At 40.4% G+C, this 22,686-nt stretch overlaps 1 protein-coding gene across 3 annotated transcripts in view; it reads right to left on the bottom strand.

Moving 5' to 3' along the window:
* The window catches only part of DCBLD1 (discoidin, CUB and LCCL domain containing 1), a 66,885-nt gene that overhangs the window by 1,876 nt on the left and 42,323 nt on the right, over window positions 1-22,686 (bottom strand). Inside the window, exons 6-14 of one of the 3 annotated variants that reach the window (XM_005551669.4) lie at window positions 15,629-15,762; window positions 10,665-10,705; window positions 9,059-9,274; window positions 8,512-8,636; window positions 7,095-7,242; window positions 6,876-6,983; window positions 4,700-4,787; window positions 3,345-3,394; window positions 2,324-2,443 (exon numbers count right to left, since the gene is read on the bottom strand). In XM_005551669.4, the coding sequence (XP_005551726.2) occupies window positions 2,324-2,443; window positions 3,345-3,394; window positions 4,700-4,787; window positions 6,876-6,983; window positions 7,095-7,242; window positions 8,512-8,636; window positions 9,059-9,274; window positions 10,665-10,705; window positions 15,629-15,762 (1,030 nt within the window). The remainder of the gene's footprint in view (window positions 1-2,323; window positions 2,444-3,344; window positions 3,395-4,699; window positions 4,788-6,875; window positions 6,984-7,094; window positions 7,243-8,511; window positions 8,637-9,058; window positions 9,275-10,664; window positions 10,706-15,628; window positions 15,763-22,686) is intronic. The other 2 variants (XM_065543249.2, XM_065543248.1) reach the window with 2 other exon arrangements.

Raw genomic sequence — 22,686 nt, 5'->3', positions numbered from 1 at the left:
ACCACAGGACAGATGGCAGTTAGCAGGCACCGCACACGGGCCGGCCCTTCGGTGGCAGACGGGGATACTCTGCTTCAGGTTGTGGTGACTGACTCTCCCGCCGGGGGCCCTCAGGTGTCCCAGGCACTGCGGGAAAACCCTGATGTGAACGCCATAGAAGTCACCCACAGGCAGTACACAACCGCACCGCTTGCTCAGGGAGCCTCACAGGGTCTTCTCAGAGATGGGGGCGATGACCACGTCCTGGGGCATGGGGAGATACTTCAGGGAGGAAGTGGCTCTGAAACTGGCTCTGGAGATGCTCTGGAGGTGGAAGTCACACAGTGTGGAAATGGAGAAAAGAACAGCCCCAAGAATAGAGTTTGATATGGCCAGAGTATGAGGGACACAGAGTAGTTTGTTTAACAGGATATGAGGACCAAAGCAATAGGTCAGGGCCTAGTGGTGACAGTGAGGATGAAGCTAGGAGCTCACATTTATAGAGCTCCTACTCTGTGCCAGGCGCTATTCCAAGAGCAAAATGTTAATAATCTTCAAAAACATTCCCTGAGGTAGGGACTGTTACTCCATTTTACAAATGGGAAACCAAGGCAGGGAGAGACTAATTAACTTTTCCTAGGTCGCACAATGGGGTGATGGAGTAGGATTCGAACACACATTGTGTTAGCCACACGTTAGGGCATGGAAAAGCGTTGATTGTCTTGCTAGAAGTCTGGTTTAATTCTGTGGGAAACGACAGACTGGCACTTTCAGAGGTAACTGTGGAGGTTGACTGAAGAAGAAAAGATCGAAAAGTGAGAGGTAAAAAAGCAAAGAGAAATGCACATAGAGGTCACAAACTAGAAAGAGGACAGGTGACTCTTTGGGACAGGAATCAGGAATTTGTTACCAATGAGAGGTGGGGTGTGAGGAAAGAGGGGAGGCAAGGACCCTTTCCAGAGCGTAAGCCTGGATGAGGCTGGGATGTGCAGTCGAGAGGCCATTAGACAAGGAATGCACAGAGCATGTGTGCTGAGGGTTAGGAACAATGGATTCGATTGTGGGTGCTGAGGAACGGGTGACATCTGCAGGTGGAGGCATCCAGCAGGCTGCTGAGAATGATGGACTGGGGACTGAGAGGGAAGTCTGGGTGTGAGAAGCAGCATGGACAGACATACATGGAAGGGCACTGCTGGAAGTTGGGGAGGGTGTGGGACTGTTTAGGGGAGAGACTGTGGTGAGTGGGGGTTAGACAGAACCCGTGTCATTCCACATTTAAGGAGCCTGAGAAGGACCATTCAGCGAGGAAGGAGGAGAGGCTGAATTAGAACCTGAAGGAGAATGAAAGGAGTAAGAGTACAGAAAATAGGTTCTCACTTCATGTCACTTCCAAGGAACAAGAGGATAGATTTTGGTTGCAGAGGATGCTCTCCTTGCCCACAAAGTGGCTCAACCAACACGCTGACAACTCCCAGTCATTGATGTGCACATGCATCACCTGGGAGCTTCCGGTTCTATGGCCTCCCGTTCTAACAAGCCCCCAAGTGATGCCTGTACTGCAAGTCCTCAGGCTGCATGTGAGGAGGGAGAAGCGAGAGAGCACAGTGCTACTCAGAGCATGCCCCACAGAGTCCTATGTATCTGAGAACTGTTTTTAGCAGTGCCACAGAGACAGATGCAGAAATTGAGATTAAGTGTCAAGAAACTACTCTTAAGTTACTCTTTGTCACTCTTTTTAATTTTATGTCTGTTTAATCTAATAAAAAATTACAGTTTTGTATTTTGTATGTCTTTAAAATTTCCTTTTTACTAGTATTTTATATTGCATTTTACAGTGTATGCATTCATGATGGAGTAGAAATTTTTAAAAAAGACACAAAAAGCATTTCCCCATAGATAGTTTGGGAAGCTTGACTCTTGATGATGGCTTGTCAGGGACACTGAGGCCCTTCTCATACTGAGAGGGTTCCTTTATTTCCTATCTCACCTTCCTCAGGGCAGGAACTGTATTTCATTCCTCCTTCTAGTCCCTCTTTACCAGTGCCTTAATCAAAGCTTTGGTAACGAAAATAGATTCAGGGCTTCCAGATACCAGTAGTACATCAGGGCTATCACTCTGGATGTCACTATATCCCCTGCAGGTGAAGAGACTGGCGGAATAGGGCTTTTAAGTAATATCTCAGAGTCAGTTTGTAATTCTGTACAGAATGCAGAAAAGATACATTTCAGATTTATTGGACCCTATCTAAATAGAAAAGGATTTTGCTTTATTTCTCTCCTATCTCCCTCCCCCACAAGCGGCACCTGCAATCTAACAGCACTGTTCTGGAAATATGACACTTACCTGCCATATCACTTGTGATGAGATCTAACTTTTGTGTCATTTCCTTCTCATTATCATAGCTGATGGTAAACTCGGCTGACTGATGTCTGGCAAAGGGATATTTAATCTGCTTCCAACAGTCTGGAATAAAGGTAACACGAAACAAATGAATATGTCAGAAATGTAATGCGCATCCTCCAGAACATGTTCCTTGATGAGTCAGAGGTCAGGCTGCCTCCTGACAGCTGACAGTGATAAATGTCCTCCTCAGGTGTGTGTGCTAAGAACAGCATGTCAAGGTCGTTAACCACAACAGCAAACACTATTCTAATCATGCTTTCCGCTGTGCCTTTAAAAGGTATTTTGCCCTCTTCAGATCCCAGATTCTCCCTTCGTGAGATCATCTGGCTGTGGTCTCCCACAATCTGCACTGGCATGGCATCTGTGACACAGAGGAGACACTGCAGCTGGTGTTCAGACCCTGGGGAGGTGGAGTCTCAAATGGTCCCCGAGCTTTCTCAGGGGTCCTGCCCCCACTGCCTTCTCTCTCTGGACCATGGCTAACTCATTGCTTGGGTGCCTGTGTCTGAGAAAGTGAGAAAAAGACCAGGGAGGGCTGGTGTGCAGGATTATCTGAAACCTGCACACCAGCCCTGCCTGGTCTTTTTCTCACTTTCTCAGGGTGGAAAGTACAGCACAGGCCTGCAGATGCTAACAACACGGGCCTACTTCAGTTCACTGATAAGGCTTTTGCCGTACCTCCTTGGTGGCAGACAGTGTCGTGGCCTAAACTCTAGTGGCCAAGAAAAAAGGATGTTGACAAGTGATGGGGATGACATTGAACAAAAGTAAAGTGGCCATTAAAATAAAGAAACAGGACACAATAAATTCCTTCCTTATAGATATGCTACTTTAAAGGCTACAGGGCTTATGTCTTTTAACCAAATAAATGCAGGCCACTGGCCTCCTTATGCTTTCAATCAGCAGATCCTGTCCCTTCCTCAAAGACAGATAAAATTTTTAGATAGAGTTTTCAACCAACCTGTTTTCTGAGCCTCTGCTGATCCATATGGACTTCCTTTCTTCTTCTTCCTATCAAAACAGAAAGTCCTACTGAATATTTATAAGCCACTGTATCTGCCTCTTTCTCCCTATGTAACATGAGGATCATAATAGTACTTACCTCACAGGGTTGATGTGAGAATTAAATGAGATGGCAGCTGCCATGTGCTTTAGAAAATCATACAAATATGTAGAATTATCTATAAATTTATCTCATTTATAAGAAAGGTCACAAGATTTCACAAGAATATATACTAATCTTATTTTGCATATTAGAAATCGATGCCTTTAGTTTATGACTAGCTCATGCAGTGATCCTGAAGCAATTCCTCATGACCACATGGTCTCACTTCATCTCTACTATACTCCAGTCCAAAACTGTGGGTGTCTTTAAAAGCATTTCATACAAGCACATTACACTAAGGCATGCTTTAGCTTATGAGTATCTACCTGAACCAGAGACTTCTGTACCTTCTCTCATGACGGCAGAAACTATTCTTCATTCTATTTGTACTAATATACACATTATAGATTCTGAAGTTGCTTAAAATATAAAAAGAGAAAACTTCAGAATACTTTCCATTTCTTTTTAGATCCAACAGCTAACATTTGTGAAAATAAACATGTATTTTAGGGTTCTGGAAGAGATTCAGAACTCATCTGGGTAAACTGTATTTCATACATAAGGAAACTGAGGCTTGGGGAGGCTGAGTTATTGGGCAGCTTGGTGATACCCCAAGCAGCCTATTTAATATTCCTTTTACTCTTCGGGGAGGAAAAGCACAGACACTTCTAAAGCAATATGTCAATTTCAGGATACTTCAACAATACTCAAAGGTTAGGTCTTTACCAAAGGTCTCTAAATGACAAGAACTGCTTATAAAGTAATACATGGTGGGATGCGGTGGTTCATGCCTCAAATCCCAGTGCTTTGGGAGGCCGAGGTGGGAGGATCAAATGAGGCCAGAAGTTTGAGACCAGCCTGGGTGACAAAGCAAGATCCCATCTCTAGAAAACATAAAAAATTAGCTGGGCATGGTGGTAATCCTAGCTACTCAGGAGGTTGAGGCAGGGGGATTGCTTGAGCCCAGGAGTTTGAGTGATCTCACCACTGCACTCCAGCCTGGAAGACAGGGAGACCCTGTCTATAAAAAAAGATTAATAAAGTAATACTTGATCATTTCTTTTATCTAACTTGTTTTTAAAATACAAGTTAACATTTTATTTTGAAACAAGTCATGCTGCTTTTGTAAGTATGCATTTCTGAAGAATAAACATTTTGGTTTTTTGTTTGCATAATTAGAGAAGAAATTTAAACATGTAAAGTCACCATACTTTCGAAAGGCTGCAAAGATCCCCATTCCAGCAAACACCAGGACAACAAGGAGCACCAGTGGAATAGCCACCGTTGTAATGTTTATTCCTAAAGAAGAGGGAAAGCCATCACGTTACAACATAAATGACCGACAACCACATTTCATGATCTAAAACTGAACATGGAATTGAAAGTCTTTAAGTATTTAATGCAGGTGGAAAATGAATACATGCTAGGCATTTACTGATATTGGAAAGCAAAAACAAAGGATTCAAAATCTTGGCTAAAGTTTGGGAAAATAAAATTTCTCCCCCAGCCCCCCAGAGACAGTTTCCAATGTTCCTCAGGGACTAACAGGTACACTGGGCTTGTTGCTTGGCCCATATTAAACTCCAAAAATCTGAAATGAGGGGGGAGTTTAACCAACCCCCCCCCCAACCCCTCAGGTGAGAACTATTTAAGACAGGTAAATGATTTCAGCACAGTGTGGAGCTCCTACTTTGGCTCAAGCAACCCATTTCCCCAGATGGCAGGTGGGTTTGGACCTGTACCATAACAGTAGCCTGGAAAACTGGGATCCTCGTAACACAGCTCTGGGGCTGCGGACTGACAGGAAGTGCAGCCTGATGACCTCAAACAGCATTTCCACTACGTTGCATGAAACACCACGTCATGTTTTCCTACAGCTCTTTCTACTCTAAAAAAAGGACACTTTGACAGCCACCAAGGCAGTCCCCAAGTTTGTAGAAAATACACAAAGGAAAGGAAAAATATTTGCTCTTCATCTTTCTCTTCTGTGATCTCTGGGAAGAGGATAAAGGGATGCTTAGGAATGGAAAAATGCAATTCATGAAGAAGGGGAAAAGGGACTTAGATGAAAACAAAATTTGTGTATAAGTAACAGCAGTGTTATTATTTTTTTATTATTTTTTTATTTTTTTAGAGATGGCGTCTCACTCTGTCACCCAGGCTGGAGTGCAGTGGTGTGATCTCGGCTTGGGCAACCTCCGCCTTCTGGGTTCAAGCAATTCTCCTGCCTCAGCCTCCTGAGCAGCGGGGACTACAGGTGCATGCTGCCAAGCCCAGCTAATTTTTTGTATTTTATTAGAGACGGGGTTTCACTGTGTTGCCCAGGCTGGTCTCGAACTCCTGAGCTCAGGCAATCCGCCCGCCTCGGCCTCCCAAAGTGCGAGGATTACAGGCGTGAGCCACTGCGCCCAGCAGTGGTGTTATTTTTAAGAGTGAAAATTTGGGGAAAATCAAACAACTTCAGCATCCAACAGCAGGGAAATGGTCAAGTCAATAACGGTTTACCCATGTGAAAAATACTATAAAGACATTAATAACTGGGGTTTTCAACCGTCCAATAACATTGGAAAATGCTCATGACACAATGTTAAATGAAAAATATATGCTGCAGAACAGAATAATATGCTACCATTTTTGTCTTAAAGTTAGAAATATAAATATAGTTGACTGGAAACAGTGAGATTTGGTGATTATCTATGGATACTGATTTATGACTAAGTTTTGTTTTCTTATTTGTGTTTTTCTAATCTTTCCAAATCTCGTAAAATTGATATGCAAATTATTTTATATTCTGAAAAAATGTACTTTTAATGTTCATTATTTGAACAGATTATACACTTACATGTTCAAAATGCAAAAAGTATACAAAAGTATGGAATGGAATGTGTCCCTCCTACCTCTCTTCCTCCTTCACAGAAAGCTGCATTATGTTTCTTGACATTTTTCCAGAGACAATGGAATGAATATTTATTCTTTATTTCTCCTTTTTGCAGAAAGGGTGGCGTGCTACTTAAGATAGTTCTGTATTTTGCTTATTTTTTTTTAAGTTGCCTCTACATCTCAGTGAGCTTTTTATATTACCAATACATTCTTTCTTTTGTGGCTGCAGAGTGTCCCATTGCATGAATGTGCTAACATTTTATTTTTCCACAAAATACGTACCTAGTGTTTGAAGGGCACATAAGTTCATTCCTAATCTTTTTCTATTCATAATACTGCAACGAAAAGCTGTAAACATACATCATTTTACAATATGTGCCAATACCACTGGATCATCCACCTCCAGCATTTATATGACAGAGAAAAATAAATTTTGTTGAAGTTACTGATATTGGGTGGGGTACTAGTTATGCTCCTTATGAAACCACAAAACAATCACTGCTTTACCTGGGGATGTTTCTTCTGAGGGGATGGGCCTTGTGATTGTCTCATCTTCTTTCTTACTTGAAACACTGGTGCTTTGACTTGTCTTGCGCCACACCAATGAATCATTACCTGAGAGAGGAGGGATGTTGGGAAAACCACATTAGTAACAATGATAGGCAAAAAAAAAAAAACAAAATATGACCAAACTTGAGTAACTCACTGGCTTGCCCTGAGCCCTACCTTGTGTTATCTGGCAACCAATGAGCTCCACCTTCAAGGCTATCCTCTGGTGCCATGTCTGGGGGACAACACGCACATATCTGGCCACGATAGGAGGGATGAAATTGTTCTGCACTGGGTCCCGAAAGTTAGAGTTACCCTGAAACACCTATAGAAGGAAGTTATTTTTACCTTAAGATTCTATTAGTTAGTTTTTAAATGTTTATCATCCCACTTATACCTGGTTATATGAAACCAAGGCAAGGATTCTATGTCTGTTGCATTTTTCTAGACACTGTCGATATTGAAGATACAAGGCTTTGTAAACAAGGGCCAATTTATCTAACTAAGATCATGCTGCTCATCTGTTTACTGATTTAAATTTCATTTTGGATAAAGAAGCTAAAATTGCCTTGTTGTATTATTTGACCTTAATATTTCTACATTTAGCTGGTGCTACAGACAAACAAACTCAAGAGTGCAAGGCTTCAGCTCTCTCACTTTTGCTGTTTCCTTCCAAATTCTCATTGCCACTAACAGGATCCCAAGACAAATGTCCAACTCAAATATCCACCATGCTTATACTGAAGCAGCCATTTCACATTGCCAATTATCATTTCCCAAGAAAATCACAAGTATTTCATTCCTGAAGTGGAAAAGAATTAAATCACAAAGATCTCTCAAGGTTTTTATTGACACATTTCTTATTCTTGGATGCCAAGAAAGCACCATCTTTTTTTTTTTTTTTGAGATGGAATCTCGCTCTTGTCTCCCAGGCTGGAGTGCAATGGTGCAATATCGGCTCACTGCAACCTCCGCCTCCCAGGTTCAAATGATTCTCCTACCTCAGCCTCCCAAGTAGCTGGGATTACAGGCGCCAGCCACCACATCTGGCTAATTTTTGTATTCTTAGTAGAGACAGGGTTTCACCACCTTGGCCAGGCTGGTCTCGAATTCCTGACCTCAGGTGATCCCCTTGCCTTGACCTCCTAAAGTGCTGAGATTATAAGTGTGAGCCAGTGCGACCAGCCCATCATCATTTTAAAAATTTTATTTTATTTTAGAGACAGGATCTTACTCTGTTGCCCAGGCTGTAGTGCAATAGCACAATCATTATTCACTGTAATCTTGAACTCCTGGGCTCAAGTGTTCTTCCTGCCTCAACCTTCCAAGTATCTAGGACTACAAGTGTGCACCACCACATTTGAGTAATTAAAAAAAATTTTTTTGTAGTGGTGGGATCTTGCTATGTTGCCCAGGATGGTCTCAAATGATCCTCCTGCCTTGGTCTCCCAAAGCTTGGGGATTACAGGCATGAACCACCACGCCTGGTCTCACTGTCTTTTATTAATGAGATATTTAATGTAAACACACTGATGAAAATATATAGAGGCCTGTTCTCCTACTCAGTTCTCTTGCCTCCAGGGTTACTTCTTACCTTTTCTTCATTATTCACAATTCCTTTATAGGTCTTCCACTTAGAATTATTGTTTTTGAAGTTCATCACAAAACTCTTAACATAAAAGTTGAAATTCGACTGTGTAGATCCTGTGGTCCTAATTCCTTGTAAGAAAATAATATTTACAGGCTATTTTTAAAAATTTGTTAAATATAACATGTATTATAATTTCAAGTTTCATTTTTTTCTCCCTCATTTGAAACCTCAAATCATCTCACAGGCCAACTTATATTAGTTGCATTTAAAAATCTGTTCACAGATTAATGTTTTCACACTGACAATATACCATATAAAGGTTTCACCATTGAAAAAAAAATATCTCTCTAATCCATATATCCATATTTACAACTTGCATACAGACTCTTTTCACAGAAAGAATGTAAAGATTTGTTACATTTTCAAATATTTCAAGAACTTGGAGGTAGGCAGAGAGGCACCTATGTACACGATAAGCGTATTTTCAACTGCAAGTCATTTACAGTCAGGAAACTACCCCTGCACTTTGCACTTGTGTTACTTTCTGCACCTGTTATTTTCTTTTTCTCCCCCAAATCGATCTCCAGCCACTCTCGTGGTTTGTGGTTGCTGCTACTGTCGCCCGAAGCCCATGATGGGCCCTGGTCCTGAAGTCGGGCTTGGCCAGGAGACCAGTGAACTTGGTCTCCACTCTCATTGACCGACTGCCATGAGGAAGAAGCTCTGATTTGCCCGTCAGGATCCAAACTCAAGGATCTGCTGCAACCTGGAAAAAAGAGTACAGTAAGATATTTGAGATACAGACATAAAATAACAGCAAAAAAAAAGTAGTACCCCATCTCACCTAGAAATATTCAACTGGTTGACTTTTAATCTGACATGGAATCAAGTGTTTAATTACCAGCTTTTAAATGTTCCAGACTTGCATTTCACTCATTTGTACTACCATGCCTTGAAGCTGTTACTGCTTTTCTTTTTAATAGACCTCCGAGTCACATCCTTTGTAAGTGACACCTCTTCCTCCCCACTGTAGATTTTATTTTCTAACCTTCTAAATTCATCCTGATTTCAACAAAGTGCAATCTGTATTAAAGGTTTAAAATGCTGTGTTCCTTCTCACTTTAAAATATTTAGAATCAGAGGGGAACCCCATTTTTTCTACGTACTTGAAAAGCAGATGTGTCTAAGTCCTCTGAAGATCAGTAAGCTGTACCCAATATTCATCCAAAGGACCTTAACTATACCATGCCCAATATGCCAATGTGAAGTCAGCAAATAAAGGCAAAGAAGAAATATTCGTAGTGTCTTCCTTGAAATGGTTTATGCTGAGAGAGAATATTTATGTAGAATACATTCCATGATGGAGAAGCTAAAAAGCCTTTATTCTGTATACTAATTTTCAGTAACTTTATTCAAAATAGTAACAAACCAAATTGCAATATTTGAAAGCTTTTTCTCTTAAAATCTAAGATAAAGGGATTTATCTTAAAATAAATACTTCACTTTTTACTATTTTTGGCAAAAGTTTGAGAGAGAGTTTAGATTACAAAGAAACATATTTTCTGCTTAATATTAATTAGGCTTATTGTCCTGTGGATGGTTAAGTCAAGAAGATTTGGTGTAGGTGGCTGAAGGAAGAGGATTGCTTAAGCCCAGGAGTTTGAGACCAGCCTGGGCAACATAATGAGACTCTGCTTCAAAAAAAAAAAAAAAAAAAAAAAAAAGGTGCTATGTAACCTGAGAAAAAAGAAAAAAAAAACACCTTTTAAACTATATAATCTGAAGGGTATGGAGGAATAAACTACTACTGAAGACTTTTAAAATATCAGATTCTTTTTTTTTTTTTTTTGAGACGGAGTCTCGCTCTGTCACCCAGGCTGGAGTGCAGTGGCTCAATCTCGGCTCACTGCAAGCTCCGTCTCCTGGGTTCATGCCATTCTCCTGCCTCAGCCTCCTGAGTAGCTGGGACTACAGATGCCCGCCACCACGCCCACTAATTTTTTGAATTTTTAGCAGAGATGGGGTTTCACCGTGTTAGCCAGGATGGTCTCGATCTCCTGATCTCGTGATCCGCCTGCCTCGGCCTCCCAAAGTCCTGGGATTACAGGTGTGAGCCACCGAAAATATCAAATTCTTAAGGAAAACATGATCCTTACCATTGGAGGTAAACAGAAATCGCTTGTCTGACAGGGAACCACTGAAACAATAAAGACAAACATGAGAAGGTGAGTTGCTTACCTAGATCTTATTGACTAATATAGCTACATCCCAGAGCTTTCCCACCTATGCTTCCTCACATGATCCTCACAACATCCCTGCAAACTTACTGGTATTATCTTCATCATCAGTATTTTATAGAACAGGAAACTCAGACCCACAGAAGGTAAGCAACTTTCCTAAATTCATACAGGTGACAAGGGGCTAGGATTCTGAGATGCTGCTTTTGCATCAGAATCCTGTGCTATTTCCACCATGCTGAATTTATTGGAAAGGAATGTGTAGATAGTCTCAGGAATAACCTTACATCTCAATTAATTAATGCAAGATGATGAAGACAGAAAGGATTACTGCCCTGAAATCTCCCTTAGTTCCAGCAGTCACCTTAGAGTGTCCCACTCATTTCCATTTGCCTTCCCCACAGATCTCTTGACTCTCATTGAGGATCTTGTTTCACAGTGTTACTCTGGGACAGTCTCTGCCCTGTCTCTCTCTCTCCACAGCCACACTCCTACCTACTGTAGCAACCAGCACCAAGCCTTGAACCAGCTCCTGCTCCTGGATGACAAGGAGCAGCTGGAGAAAACACACAGCATGTCAGTGAGCTGGCCTCACTGCCACTTCTGTCACTATCACATGAGAGATGATCGCATCAGCCTCATTCTGCAGTTGTCTCCTTCAGTGCAGAAGAGATTCCTAAGGCCACAGGAATGTCCTTATCTACCTTTAAGACCAGATCAACCTTTAAAATAATCCCTCACAAAGTCAGTGGTATGAAAAATACATAGAACGAATGGAGAATCTGGAGGCCTCAACATTAGCTTTATGCGCACAGTATTAGATACTAGAGGTAAACACCAAAAGGTAGATGCCCCGGTTGTGTCCAACTTTTTACAACTATTTTACAATCTCAGAGTGCTGCTTATTATTTTAAATGTTTAATTCTGAATTAGAGATGGGAATAATGGACACAGAGAGTACTAAAACATGAAATCCACAAAGAATCCAAAAGTACTCTGGCCAAGAGTATAAGTACCTTCCCATCAAAAGCTCTTTTTAGAAATAATGGGTAGTGAAACTCTCTAGAATAGATTTTCTCTTTCACATTGTCAATGCTTGGCAGACTTCATAAACCCTGGTATTGTACATATAGGTTCTTCTATAATCTCTGCACTGAATATAATGCAGGCACCAATCATTACTTACATGAGAAAACTCAGACCCACACGGGTCCTGGGACTCGCCTAAGTTCACGGTTAGCAAAAAAGCTTGGATGAGAACTCAACTCTCCTGACACGTAGAGAAAGGCGCTAATCATATTAAAATTGTATTAAGATTTATGTAGAACCTCTTTTTTGTCTCTTTTTCCATTTTCTCTAATGTTCCTGCACTGTTAAATTTGAAATGTGGCTCAAATAAGCCTAAATAATGCTGCGACAACCCTAAGAAACTAAGCTCACTCACATTGCCATGAAATATTAGTTTTGTTGTTGACCAAAAAGTATGAAAAGGATAACTCTGGAGTTAATCCTGAGAAGAAACCAGGAGAAGCTCTGCTTCTAACAGCTCTCTGCCTGGCTTTCCTTCATTATCAACTGGAAAATGCTTTTCCATTTAATTCCACTGAATGAATTAAATACAGACCACTTAAAGAACTCTATAGGTTAATAGGCCTATTCTTTTTAAAATAAAAACACCCTAGGGAGGTTAGGGTTCTGAAGCATTCACACATTAGAGTGAATGAATTCAATCAGATTACAGGAGTAAGGAGCCTTCCCAGAGGGCTACAGAAGCAATCAAGAATCATCTGATGGAAAGAGAAAGAAGGTTTTTGCTTCTGATGGTTAGCACCATCGTCCTCTGTATGAGGTCAGTCCCTCTTCCTGATACCATTCTGGTCTCTTCAAATCAAGGAAATGACCTGACCGGAGATGAATCCCAGAAGAGCCCTGGATATTTACTTTAGGGACTCCTTCCTCAGCTGCAATACTTCCTTCTCTGGTTTTTCCTGAATGCCAAACAATCATGTGTGGGAACATAAGTTCAATGACCGCATGTACAGTGTTTCCCCAAGAGCAAAACACCACAGATAAAAACAACTGCTCCCTGAAGATTTCAACTCTAAATGAGTGGAGGAGGCTGTGTGAACATACAGTTAACTATTTGCTCAGTGCAAAAAGTCAGTGCAAAATCACAGATCTGGAAATAAGAAGAGAGCTTGATATGATGCTGAACTTTCTATACTCCTCCCAAAATAAAAATCAGACAATTAGTACAAATAACTATAAAGAATATGAAGCAAAACCTTTTCTAATTCATTAATGGTTTAGATTTCTGTACTCTGCTTTTTGCATGGAAGTTTAACTTCAAATTATATAAAATATATAAAATTATATAAATTATATATGTAAAATTATATAATTATATATTATAAAATATATAATATACACTTTTCAAATTATATAAAATGTTACATATGTATGTATTAAGTCTAGTCGACGTAGCAGAAGTTAACTGAGAACATAAAGTCTAATTTATTCAATAGTTTTAATAATGCTTGTTCAAAAGTAAGATAAAATCCAAGTTAAACTTTTTGTTATCCTGTTTTCCTACAAAAAGAGCATTCAAATGTATACAAATACAGACAAATGATTCCAAAAAACAGATTGAAAGCCAAAGGGTAGTTCTTCGTTCCTGTCTGGAGGTGGTAGCACCTAACAAATTCAGGCTAGAGCCTGTTATCTTCCTGAAGTGGCACCCTTGTATCAACAGAAGAAACCATCAAAAAACATAAAAAAGAATACATCCTCAAAAGTCAAGGTCAAGTTGGCATTTAAAGATTTACTGTGCATAAGTGATCACTTTTACTATAAATCAGGGTGTACATTTTAAAATAAATCTTAATGTTCTGAAAAGTATGTGGCAAATATTTGTGAAAAATGTTACATATATGTGAGTATATATGTATCATTTTATTCATTTGAGTAAAGATTTTAGTTTCTAAGAGCATACTGTTACTAAACTTTTGGATCTTAAACCTTGGCACAAATTTAGAGACTTATTTGTCTTTGAATGTTCAGGTAATATGAAAAGAACACTTTGTGTCCTCTCATAGCTAAAAATCTATCCAGAAGGGGAAAGTAAATGGGAGGGTCATGGTAGGCAGAGAACACAAATACTGTGAGGTAAGCCTGCATGTCCAAGTGCCCGGCATGCACCGCTGTCCTTGGTGGATGGAAGTCTTTTGTGGATTACGTACAGTACTACTTGCACTGCTTGTGAAACAGTTATGTTGGAACATCTTCTGTAGTTACCCCCACCCTGACCCTAAACTCAGAATTGCCAGTGAGAGGCTCTGCCTTTTCTCCATAGACACCCACTAGCCAGCCTCCTGGCCGCGAGCATGGTGTGCCAATGGCACCATGCTAACCACCACCCCTCTCTAACACTGCTCCTCAGTCTTGACCCTACCCCTATAATCCCCCTAAGCATTGTTCCTGCCTTCCATCAAACACAAGACTCACCTTCTTCGTGAAGATGACCTAACACCTCTCCCCTAACTTCAGTTACTGCTTCCAAATGCCACTGCCTATGAGCATGAGCCAAAAATCCCAATCATAAAATGGGTGTTAGGCCCAAAGTTTATATGTGAGTTCATAAGTTGGTTCTGCAGAACTTAAGACACATTTTCCAATAAAAGCAATGTCACAACTTGTGGTCAGGATACCTATTTGATCTATGACATTGCTAACTATAATACATTTAAATAAAAAGTAGGAGGGGGAAGGAAAACACTACTGTACAATTATCAAAATAACATCAGAGTCACCGTGTCTATGCTGACTAACTTGAGAACCTATCCAAGATAAGATGGCCCACCATCCATTGTGAAAATGCAACAGTAAAATATGACCATGTTCTTTCTGATGCATGAGGGGGCTAGGACAAAATAGCAGGGGCAGGGGGAGAACATCATACAGATTAATGAGTGATAGAATATATAGGTCCTGACATTTTTTCCCCGACTGATGAATCCCAAAATGCCTAAAACCTCTGTCTTGTGCCTTATTCTTGGAACCCAGGCCATGTGAAAACCTGTCCAAGAAACAGAACTGCAGAAGGCAGAAGGAGAGAATGAGAGAGAGAAATACAGTGGTTCAAGGAGCACTTTTCCCTCACTAGGTTTCCACTCTGGGAGTGTCTCCCACTTGGCCATTCTGAGCTGCCTGTTTATATGTGTGGACGTCTGGACCACAAGGCAGGCTGACACTGAGCTTTAGACAGCTCTAGTTGTACACTTTCTAGTGGCTGAGGAAATCCGAAAATATGAAAAGCTTAAGTTGAACCATTTAAAGCACTTAACACATTTTTTTTTCTCATGAAGCTAAAAGAGCATAGGATAAAAACAAATGAAGAATATAACGTTAACAAAGGCCATCTTTTTAAACAGTGTTAACAAAGGCCACCTTTTTTCACTTCCCAAACTCATCACTGAACGACTGTCTCTAGGAGTCTTCCAGGGAGCTCAGTGTTCTGTAAGGGTTTCAGCTGATGATAATATTGGAGACAACCAGTAATTTACTGAAGTTGTAAAAACCCAAAAAGGATTAAGCCTTTATTTTCTCCCACAAAAGCACCCGAGAGTAAAAATACTCCTCTGCCCCAGGGCTTCAGAGTGCGCCATTTTAATTTACATGTCAGCATAACCAGTGAGCTTTCTGATTGCTACATTTATCATCCATGCAGAGACCAGAAATGCTGCTCTAAGCACTCATGCATATTTTTCCAGTTGACAAACCCTTGCTATCACATCCCTGCTGTCTTTTCAAAGTTGTGAGCTGATTAATCATCCTTCAGGGTTACCTTCTACTCAGAACAAACGGTACTGAAAAAAAGTACTTACTCCCTCGAAAGCACACCATTGGCCAGAATCCCTTCATATCGACTGATCCCTTTGCGCTGAAGCACACTGATCTGGCCACCCAGTTCATCAGCAATTATTCCTGCATGGATGGCAGCTTTGCACAATAAAGAGGTCTGAAACACAGCAACATTATTATGCAGAACTTAAAAGAACACAGTTAAAATATAGTTGGCGTTTTCTATTTTGTTTCTGTGGTAATTTATAGCAGTGGCCCCAATGAATAAAGCCTGCCAATGGCCATGTGGAGTGGTCACCTCCCTCACTGACTCTGGGCCATGTGGCTTACTTTGTTCTGCTGCAGATAACAGGGCCTAGCCAACCGCTACACATGTGACTGAAGCCACCTTAGACTCTCGAGCCCCAGTTAATCTGCCATATGATGGTAGCCACAAGAGCGATTCCAGGCTAAGGGAGCTTACTAATCCAATTCAGTGTGGGTGGAGCCCAAATTACTCACCCTCAAACTCATCAGCAAATAAAATGGCTGCTACTTCAAGCCACTACGTTTTGGAGTGGCCTGTTAAGCAGAAATCGATAACAGATCCAGTTTCTTATACTTAGGCTATTAGACACACATGCCAAGTTATCATTTATGAGGCTGAACTTTCAATTCCACATATTCATTTTTAAATTAATTTAGAGATTTATCAAGGTACCAAAACGACAATGGTAATGACAGCCACAGAACATTAAATGGAACAGAAAGCTTAACGAAGTTCCTAGAGGGATGATGAGCAACTCAGGGCTGACAGCCTCCATCTCCCTTCCTGAATCCCCTCAGGAGGCATCAAAAAGTCAGTGCCAGCTCAGCCCTGAGATGTTCAGTATGAGGTGTCAGCAGGCTGCTGGCTGTTCTGACAGATGCAGCAGGGGCAGCAGACCGGCTCTGCTTTACAGGCGGTTGTGGGATTGGAATCGGCTCCGTCAGGAACTGGGGCTACAGAAATGACTAGAACTTTCTATGGGGTGCCCAGGCCTGTCGGTCCCCAAGCAAAGACCTCTGTGGAAGGGTGAAAGGCACTCAGACCCAGGAGTGAGGGGATAAGAAACATAATTTCCTAAATAAACCTTAGCTATGCTCCACTTCTTCATGAGTATTAATGCCAACATAGAAAGGCAGCTCATGAAATTGTGTCTCAATAACTGGACTCAAGAATTTCTCTTTTTGTTAATGACAATGCTGCTTACCTTATTTACAATGGAAAAGTTCCCTTAGACTTAAGTTACAATACTATGAGGACCAATGAGACAAATCATATTTTGCAATTAATATATTTGCAATAAAGTTGAGAACTTTGTGATCGTCAATTTAGAGAGTTCCTAGTTCCCAAACTACATTAGGTTTGGCAAAGTGAGTCAGTTTTGCAATAACTGCTATCATAACAAAAGAGAGGAAAGATTTCACGATAGAAAAAAAAAGAAAAAACATGAGAATGCTGAAATAGAGATGCAAATACTACCCTCCCTAATTTTGGAGGAAAAAAAATAATTAAAATTAGAAGAGAAAAAGATGTACTCTTTAATAAGAATGCAGCTTGCATTGTTATCTTTCCTGAATTTTCTGTATATTTTTCCTGAATTTTCTTTCATTAAAAAGCTTTCTTATCATCAGTTTGGACTCCTGGGTCCAAACAAAATGGAGGAGCCAACTGAAAAGTCCAGAATTTAAATTTAGCAATTTATCTTGTCATCCTGGCTTTGCCTCTAACTCCACGAGGTATATGCAAGTCATTCCACTGCTCCTGACCTGGCTTCTCATTCCTCTGGACAACGACAAGCCTAGACTGGATGCTCTCTAGTGCATGGGTCCCCAACCCCCCGGGCTGTGGACTGGTACTGGTCAGTGGCCTGTTAGAAAACCGGGCCACACAGCAGGAGGTGAGTGGTGGGCGAACACACATTAGAGCCTGAGCTCTACCTCCTGTCAGATCAGCAAATGCATTAGATTCTCACAGGGGTGCAAATCCTACTGAGAACTGTGCATGTGAGGAAATCTAGGTTCTGCGCTTCTTATGAGAATCTAATTCCTGGTAATCTGAGGTGGAACACTTTCATCCTGAAACCATCCCCCACCCAGTCTGTGGAAAAATTGTCTTTCACAAAAGTAGTCCCTGTTGCCAAAAAGGTTGGGGACTGCTGGTCTAGTGTCTTTTCTGAAGGTCTGTCACTTTGTGATTCTAAAGGGTACCCAGTGCACCTTTTATAGGACCCATGCAGGCCTGTCTTCCTTGCTAAACCCCAGAATGAAAACCAAATTGGTTCAGTGGTCTGCTGGGCAGCTATTCCCACTGTCCTTGGGATCACTGGTCTTCATCCTAGGAACCCTGCCTATAGAGAGCTCTCAATGTACTTAGAATGTTCCAGAGCCTCCTTGGCTATAAGAGGACAGGTTCGCAGGCCAACGAGCAACAGGATCTAACAGCATCATTGGCCAACAAATATTATCCTTTCTCCCAGTACCCAGTATTGAAGGAATTCAATGGTGTATGCCCTTTTTATAAAAATTTTATTTAATTGCAGCTATGGCTTTCCATAACAGGTTGCTGCAAAAGTAATTGTGATTTTTTGCCATTTCTTTTAATATTAATTGTAGGCTATAGGATACATCTCCAAAAGACTAGCCATCAAGTTTCACTATCATATTATTATGATAAAATTACCAGCATTTTCCAGGATTATTTTCTTCAAAACAGTCACTCCCTCATCAATGCAACTTAAAGAAAATTGACGTTTATTTATGTTGCCACTTTTTTGGAATTGAATTTTTTTTTTTTTTTTTTTTTTTTTGAGACGGAGTCTCGCTCTGTCACCAGGCTAGAGTGCAGTGGCGCGATCTTGGCTCACTGCGCACTCCACCTCCTGGGTTCACGTCATTCTCCTGCCTTAGTCTCCCCAGTAGCTGGGACTACAGGCGTCCGCCACCATGCCCAGTTAATTTTTTGTATTTTTAGTAGAGACGGGGTTTCACCATGTTAGCCAGGATGGTCTCGATCTCCTGACCTTGTGATCTGCCTGCCTCGGCCTCCCAAAGTGCTGGGATTACAGGCATGAGCCACCGTGCCTGGCTGGTATTGATTTTTAAAATTCACATTTATTGAACCTGACTTTTGAAAATTCCCTTTTGAAGAGATGGTACAATTTATGTCTTTATTTTTTAGCTATTTTGAAGTCTAAGTCTCACTGAAATGTAAATATTGGAAAGCCGTATTACCTAGCCTATGTACACGGGTACATATTACCTGGCATATGTACTTAGCCTATGTACATTCTGCTCTGTAGAGCAGACCGTCTCTACAACCAGCTTGGCAGAATTTGCTGGAAAAAGAAAAATAATTTATATTTTATTAAATTACACAACCAAAAAATATTAAACTGTACTTAAAGTTTTAAAGTACTTTCTGCCCTCCATATATCTTGCTTTAATGGCAAATTAGAAACCTGATTTGTGAAAATACAGATTGATCTACAATGTTCATCTGAAGGCAACTTTTACACAATAATTCTTTGTTTTATATAAGGATTCACCATAAAGTCTATTAAACAATAAGCTTCCTGGCTGGGCATGGTAGCTCACGCCTGTAATCCCAGCACTTTGGGAAGCCAAGGCAGGTGGATATGAGGTCAGGAGATCGAGACCATCCTGGGTAACACGGTGAAACCCTGTCTCTACTAAAAATACAAAAAATTAGCCAGGCATGGTGGCAGGCGCCTATAGTCCCAGCTACTCAGGAGGCTGAGGCAGGAGAATGGCGTGAACCCAGGAGGTAGAACTTGCAGTGAGCCAAGATCACACCACTGCACTCCAGCCTGGGTGACAGAGCTAGACTCCGTCTCAAAAAACAAACAAACAAACAAACAAAAAATACAACGAGCTTCCCTAATGAATTTTACTTGATACTAAGACGTTCAGCTATCTCTGACAAATGGTTTTAATTAGTAAATTATCTTAAACAAAATATACTTAAACAGAATAATGTAAATGTAATAATTCTTTAGGGAAGGGAATGCAATGGCCAGCTGAAGAGAATACCTGCATGGCTCAGGCAATTGGAGGTGGATGGCATCATCTACAATAAACATCTCTGAGGCTCACTAAGCCATAAATGATGGCCAAATAGATCAGTGTGAACTAAGGCTAAACAACTTTCAAGCAACTATCAAATCATCCCAGCATTTTCTTAACTATTCCTTTAGGAAAAATCAACTTGTATTAAAATAGTGTTGACAATGTTTTAAAAGGAAGGGTAACAAAAAAGTAAACATTTTAGATTGCATTTAATAAAACATGAACCAAAACCAGTAAGGTAGAATAAAGCACATGTGTAAAAATGTTGGTGGAATGGTAGCAAAATGTTAAATTATCAAATATATGCCTCTTTCCATAATATGAATTATTTCTGTGCTGTTACAGTCCTAATTACCATATCAACAATGTTTTCTTCATAAAACGTGCATTCTTTATAGAGATGATGGAAACAATAAAAAAAAAAATTCACTCATATTGTCACTACCCAGAGATAATCACTTGCCATTATAATGTATTTCCTTCTGGCTTTTTCTGGATGTGTACAAGAGGCCCAGTTTCTCCCCTTCTCCTCCTAAACTGCAGCGCACTACATGTTTACTGTCTCTACTTTACAGTACTTCTTGAACATTCTGGGGAGAGGAGAATTGCTGAAACAAATTAATTAAGTGATGTGTTCTGCTTAAAAACAGATGGTTTAGTTAGCAGGCTGGGGAGAAGGTGCCAAAAGAAAAACTGTTCTGGGGGCAGGTGAGGCAGATCTTAAGAGAAGCCCATATTCCTTCACTGGCATTGGAAACATACACCAATTTGGATGCCTAAACTTGTCAGTAGGAGACAGAACTACCTAATCTCAAAAATTCAAAAAGGCCTTTAAAGTTTCCCCCTCACACCTCCTGACAGACCACCCCTGTCTCTACTCCACAGCAGCCTTCCCACACAAAGACAGTCTATCCCTGACAAATGGTTTTAACATCTACACCTGACATTTCCAGTGACTAGGAAATCACTGTTTCTCGAGACAGCCTATCCCATTTTGCATTGTTCAATTATTCCTTATATGCAGCTGAAATTGGCATCCCTATAACTTTTATCCATTGATCCCAGTTCTGTCTTTTGGAGTAACACAGAATAAGCCAATACCTTTTCTACAATAGCTCTGTAAGACAATATATTCTTCCCTGACACAGGGTACCTACTTCTTCAACAGCTCCTCTAGTTATTTATTTTACATATTCTGTTATCCTGACCTACAGGATATGCTTTGATGTTGCAAAATTCTTCTGAAAAGACTTGCTACAACTGAATACATTTCCCAAGATGAAGGCACTGTGGAGGCAGACTCCAAGATAACCCCCATTGATCCCTACTCCCTGTATCCCATCTTGTGGGATTCCTCTGGATCCCCCTGAGTGTGGATGGGAGCTGAGATTTTCTTCTAAGTCTACAAGAATATGGCAAAAGTGAGCGGATACCACTCCCATGATAACATCATATAAGAGTGTAATCTATCTTGCTAGGAGATGCCTTTGCTCAAAGACTCTCCCTTGTTTGCTTTGAGGATGCAAGTGGCCACGTTGGGAAGGTCTACATGGCAAGAACTGAGGATGGCCTCCAGGCAAAATCCAGGAAGAAACCGAGGCCCTCATTCCAATAATCCACAAGTAACTGAATGCTGTCAACACCGCATGAGCTTAGAAGCAGATCCTTCCCCAGTTGAGCCTCCAATGAGATTGCAGCCCCAGCTGACACGTTTGTTGCACCCTTATAAGACCCTGAAGCAGAGAACCCAGCTAAACCATGTCCAGTCTCCTAACCCACAGAAAATGAGATAATAAATATGTGCCACTTTAAGCCTCTAAGTTTATGGTAATATTATTATGCAGCAATAAGTATCTAATACATCCATGACATTGACATATACAAAAAGGCACTAATCCGAGTTCTTCGAAGAGAGTAGCTTTCGAAACACAAAATTTCCTTCCAGATAAAATCATTCTAAAAGCAAACAGTGCAAAATCAGTTAGTGAGTCAAATAGGAAACCTGTTTGCCAGCACTTAAGGATCATGTACTCCCATCTACCATGCAGGAAATCATTTACCTGTTATGCTAAAAAATATAGCTCTGTCAGGAGGTAAGATAAACATCCACAGTAAGAAAAAACTATGCTATTTCTCTTACTGTACATAATTCTTACATTTCTTGCATAGAACAGGAAAATAATAAATAAAACTTTCTTTTGCTGGGAAAAAATGTCAACTTTTTATTTCTCTTAATTCCCTGTAGTCATTTAAGAATCGTTTGAGCCAAGTAAACCTTCAAACTGAAATAATGTAAAACATTTTAAGAGTCAGTTTGTAGGTCAAGTAAGTATTCTGTGTCAATCTTGTAAATAAAAATATGGAAAAGTGGAACTAAAGGCAAAGTAACAACAAAATCTGCTGTTCCCAGGATCAGAATATGCTAAAAGAGAAAATTACAGTCAAACTTTTCCCCCACGCCACAGAGGATTTATCAATCACCTGGAACAAGTAGATAAAGGTTATTTTCCCACAGGCATAAAAATACACGTTAATAACTTTAAGAACAGCTTCACAACAATAGGTTTTTGCTATAGATTTCTCATAACTTAAGGCACTTCTCAAAAGCTAGGCTATAAACCCAACTACTTCAAATAGCAATGTAAATTTTTAAACAAATCAGATACTAGATTTCCAGAACAGAAATCTGTAAATAGAAACAACTGGAGGATTATGTATCTGAGATAGGACATGCAGGAACAATGTATTACTACATAACCCAGGCAGTCTTCCTGGACATAAGAACTTGGTTTGCAAAGAGAGAGGGGAATAAGAGCAGGGTGGATGGCTTCATTGGCCTCAGACACAATGTCACTATTCTATGATGTGAATATTCATGTCCTTTGCTCTATTACAGGAACCAGTTGGAATGTTAAAGAAATAAACCATAACAAAAAAGATGCAAATCCATAACCTCTTACAAAAAGTGGAT

This window comes from Macaca fascicularis, chromosome 4, assembly GCF_037993035.2.
Source record: "Macaca fascicularis isolate 582-1 chromosome 4, T2T-MFA8v1.1".
Taxonomy (NCBI): domain Eukaryota; kingdom Metazoa; phylum Chordata; class Mammalia; order Primates; family Cercopithecidae; genus Macaca; species Macaca fascicularis.
Note: the sequence above shows the minus strand (reverse complement) of the source record. Positions and strands in the feature narration are given on the sequence as shown.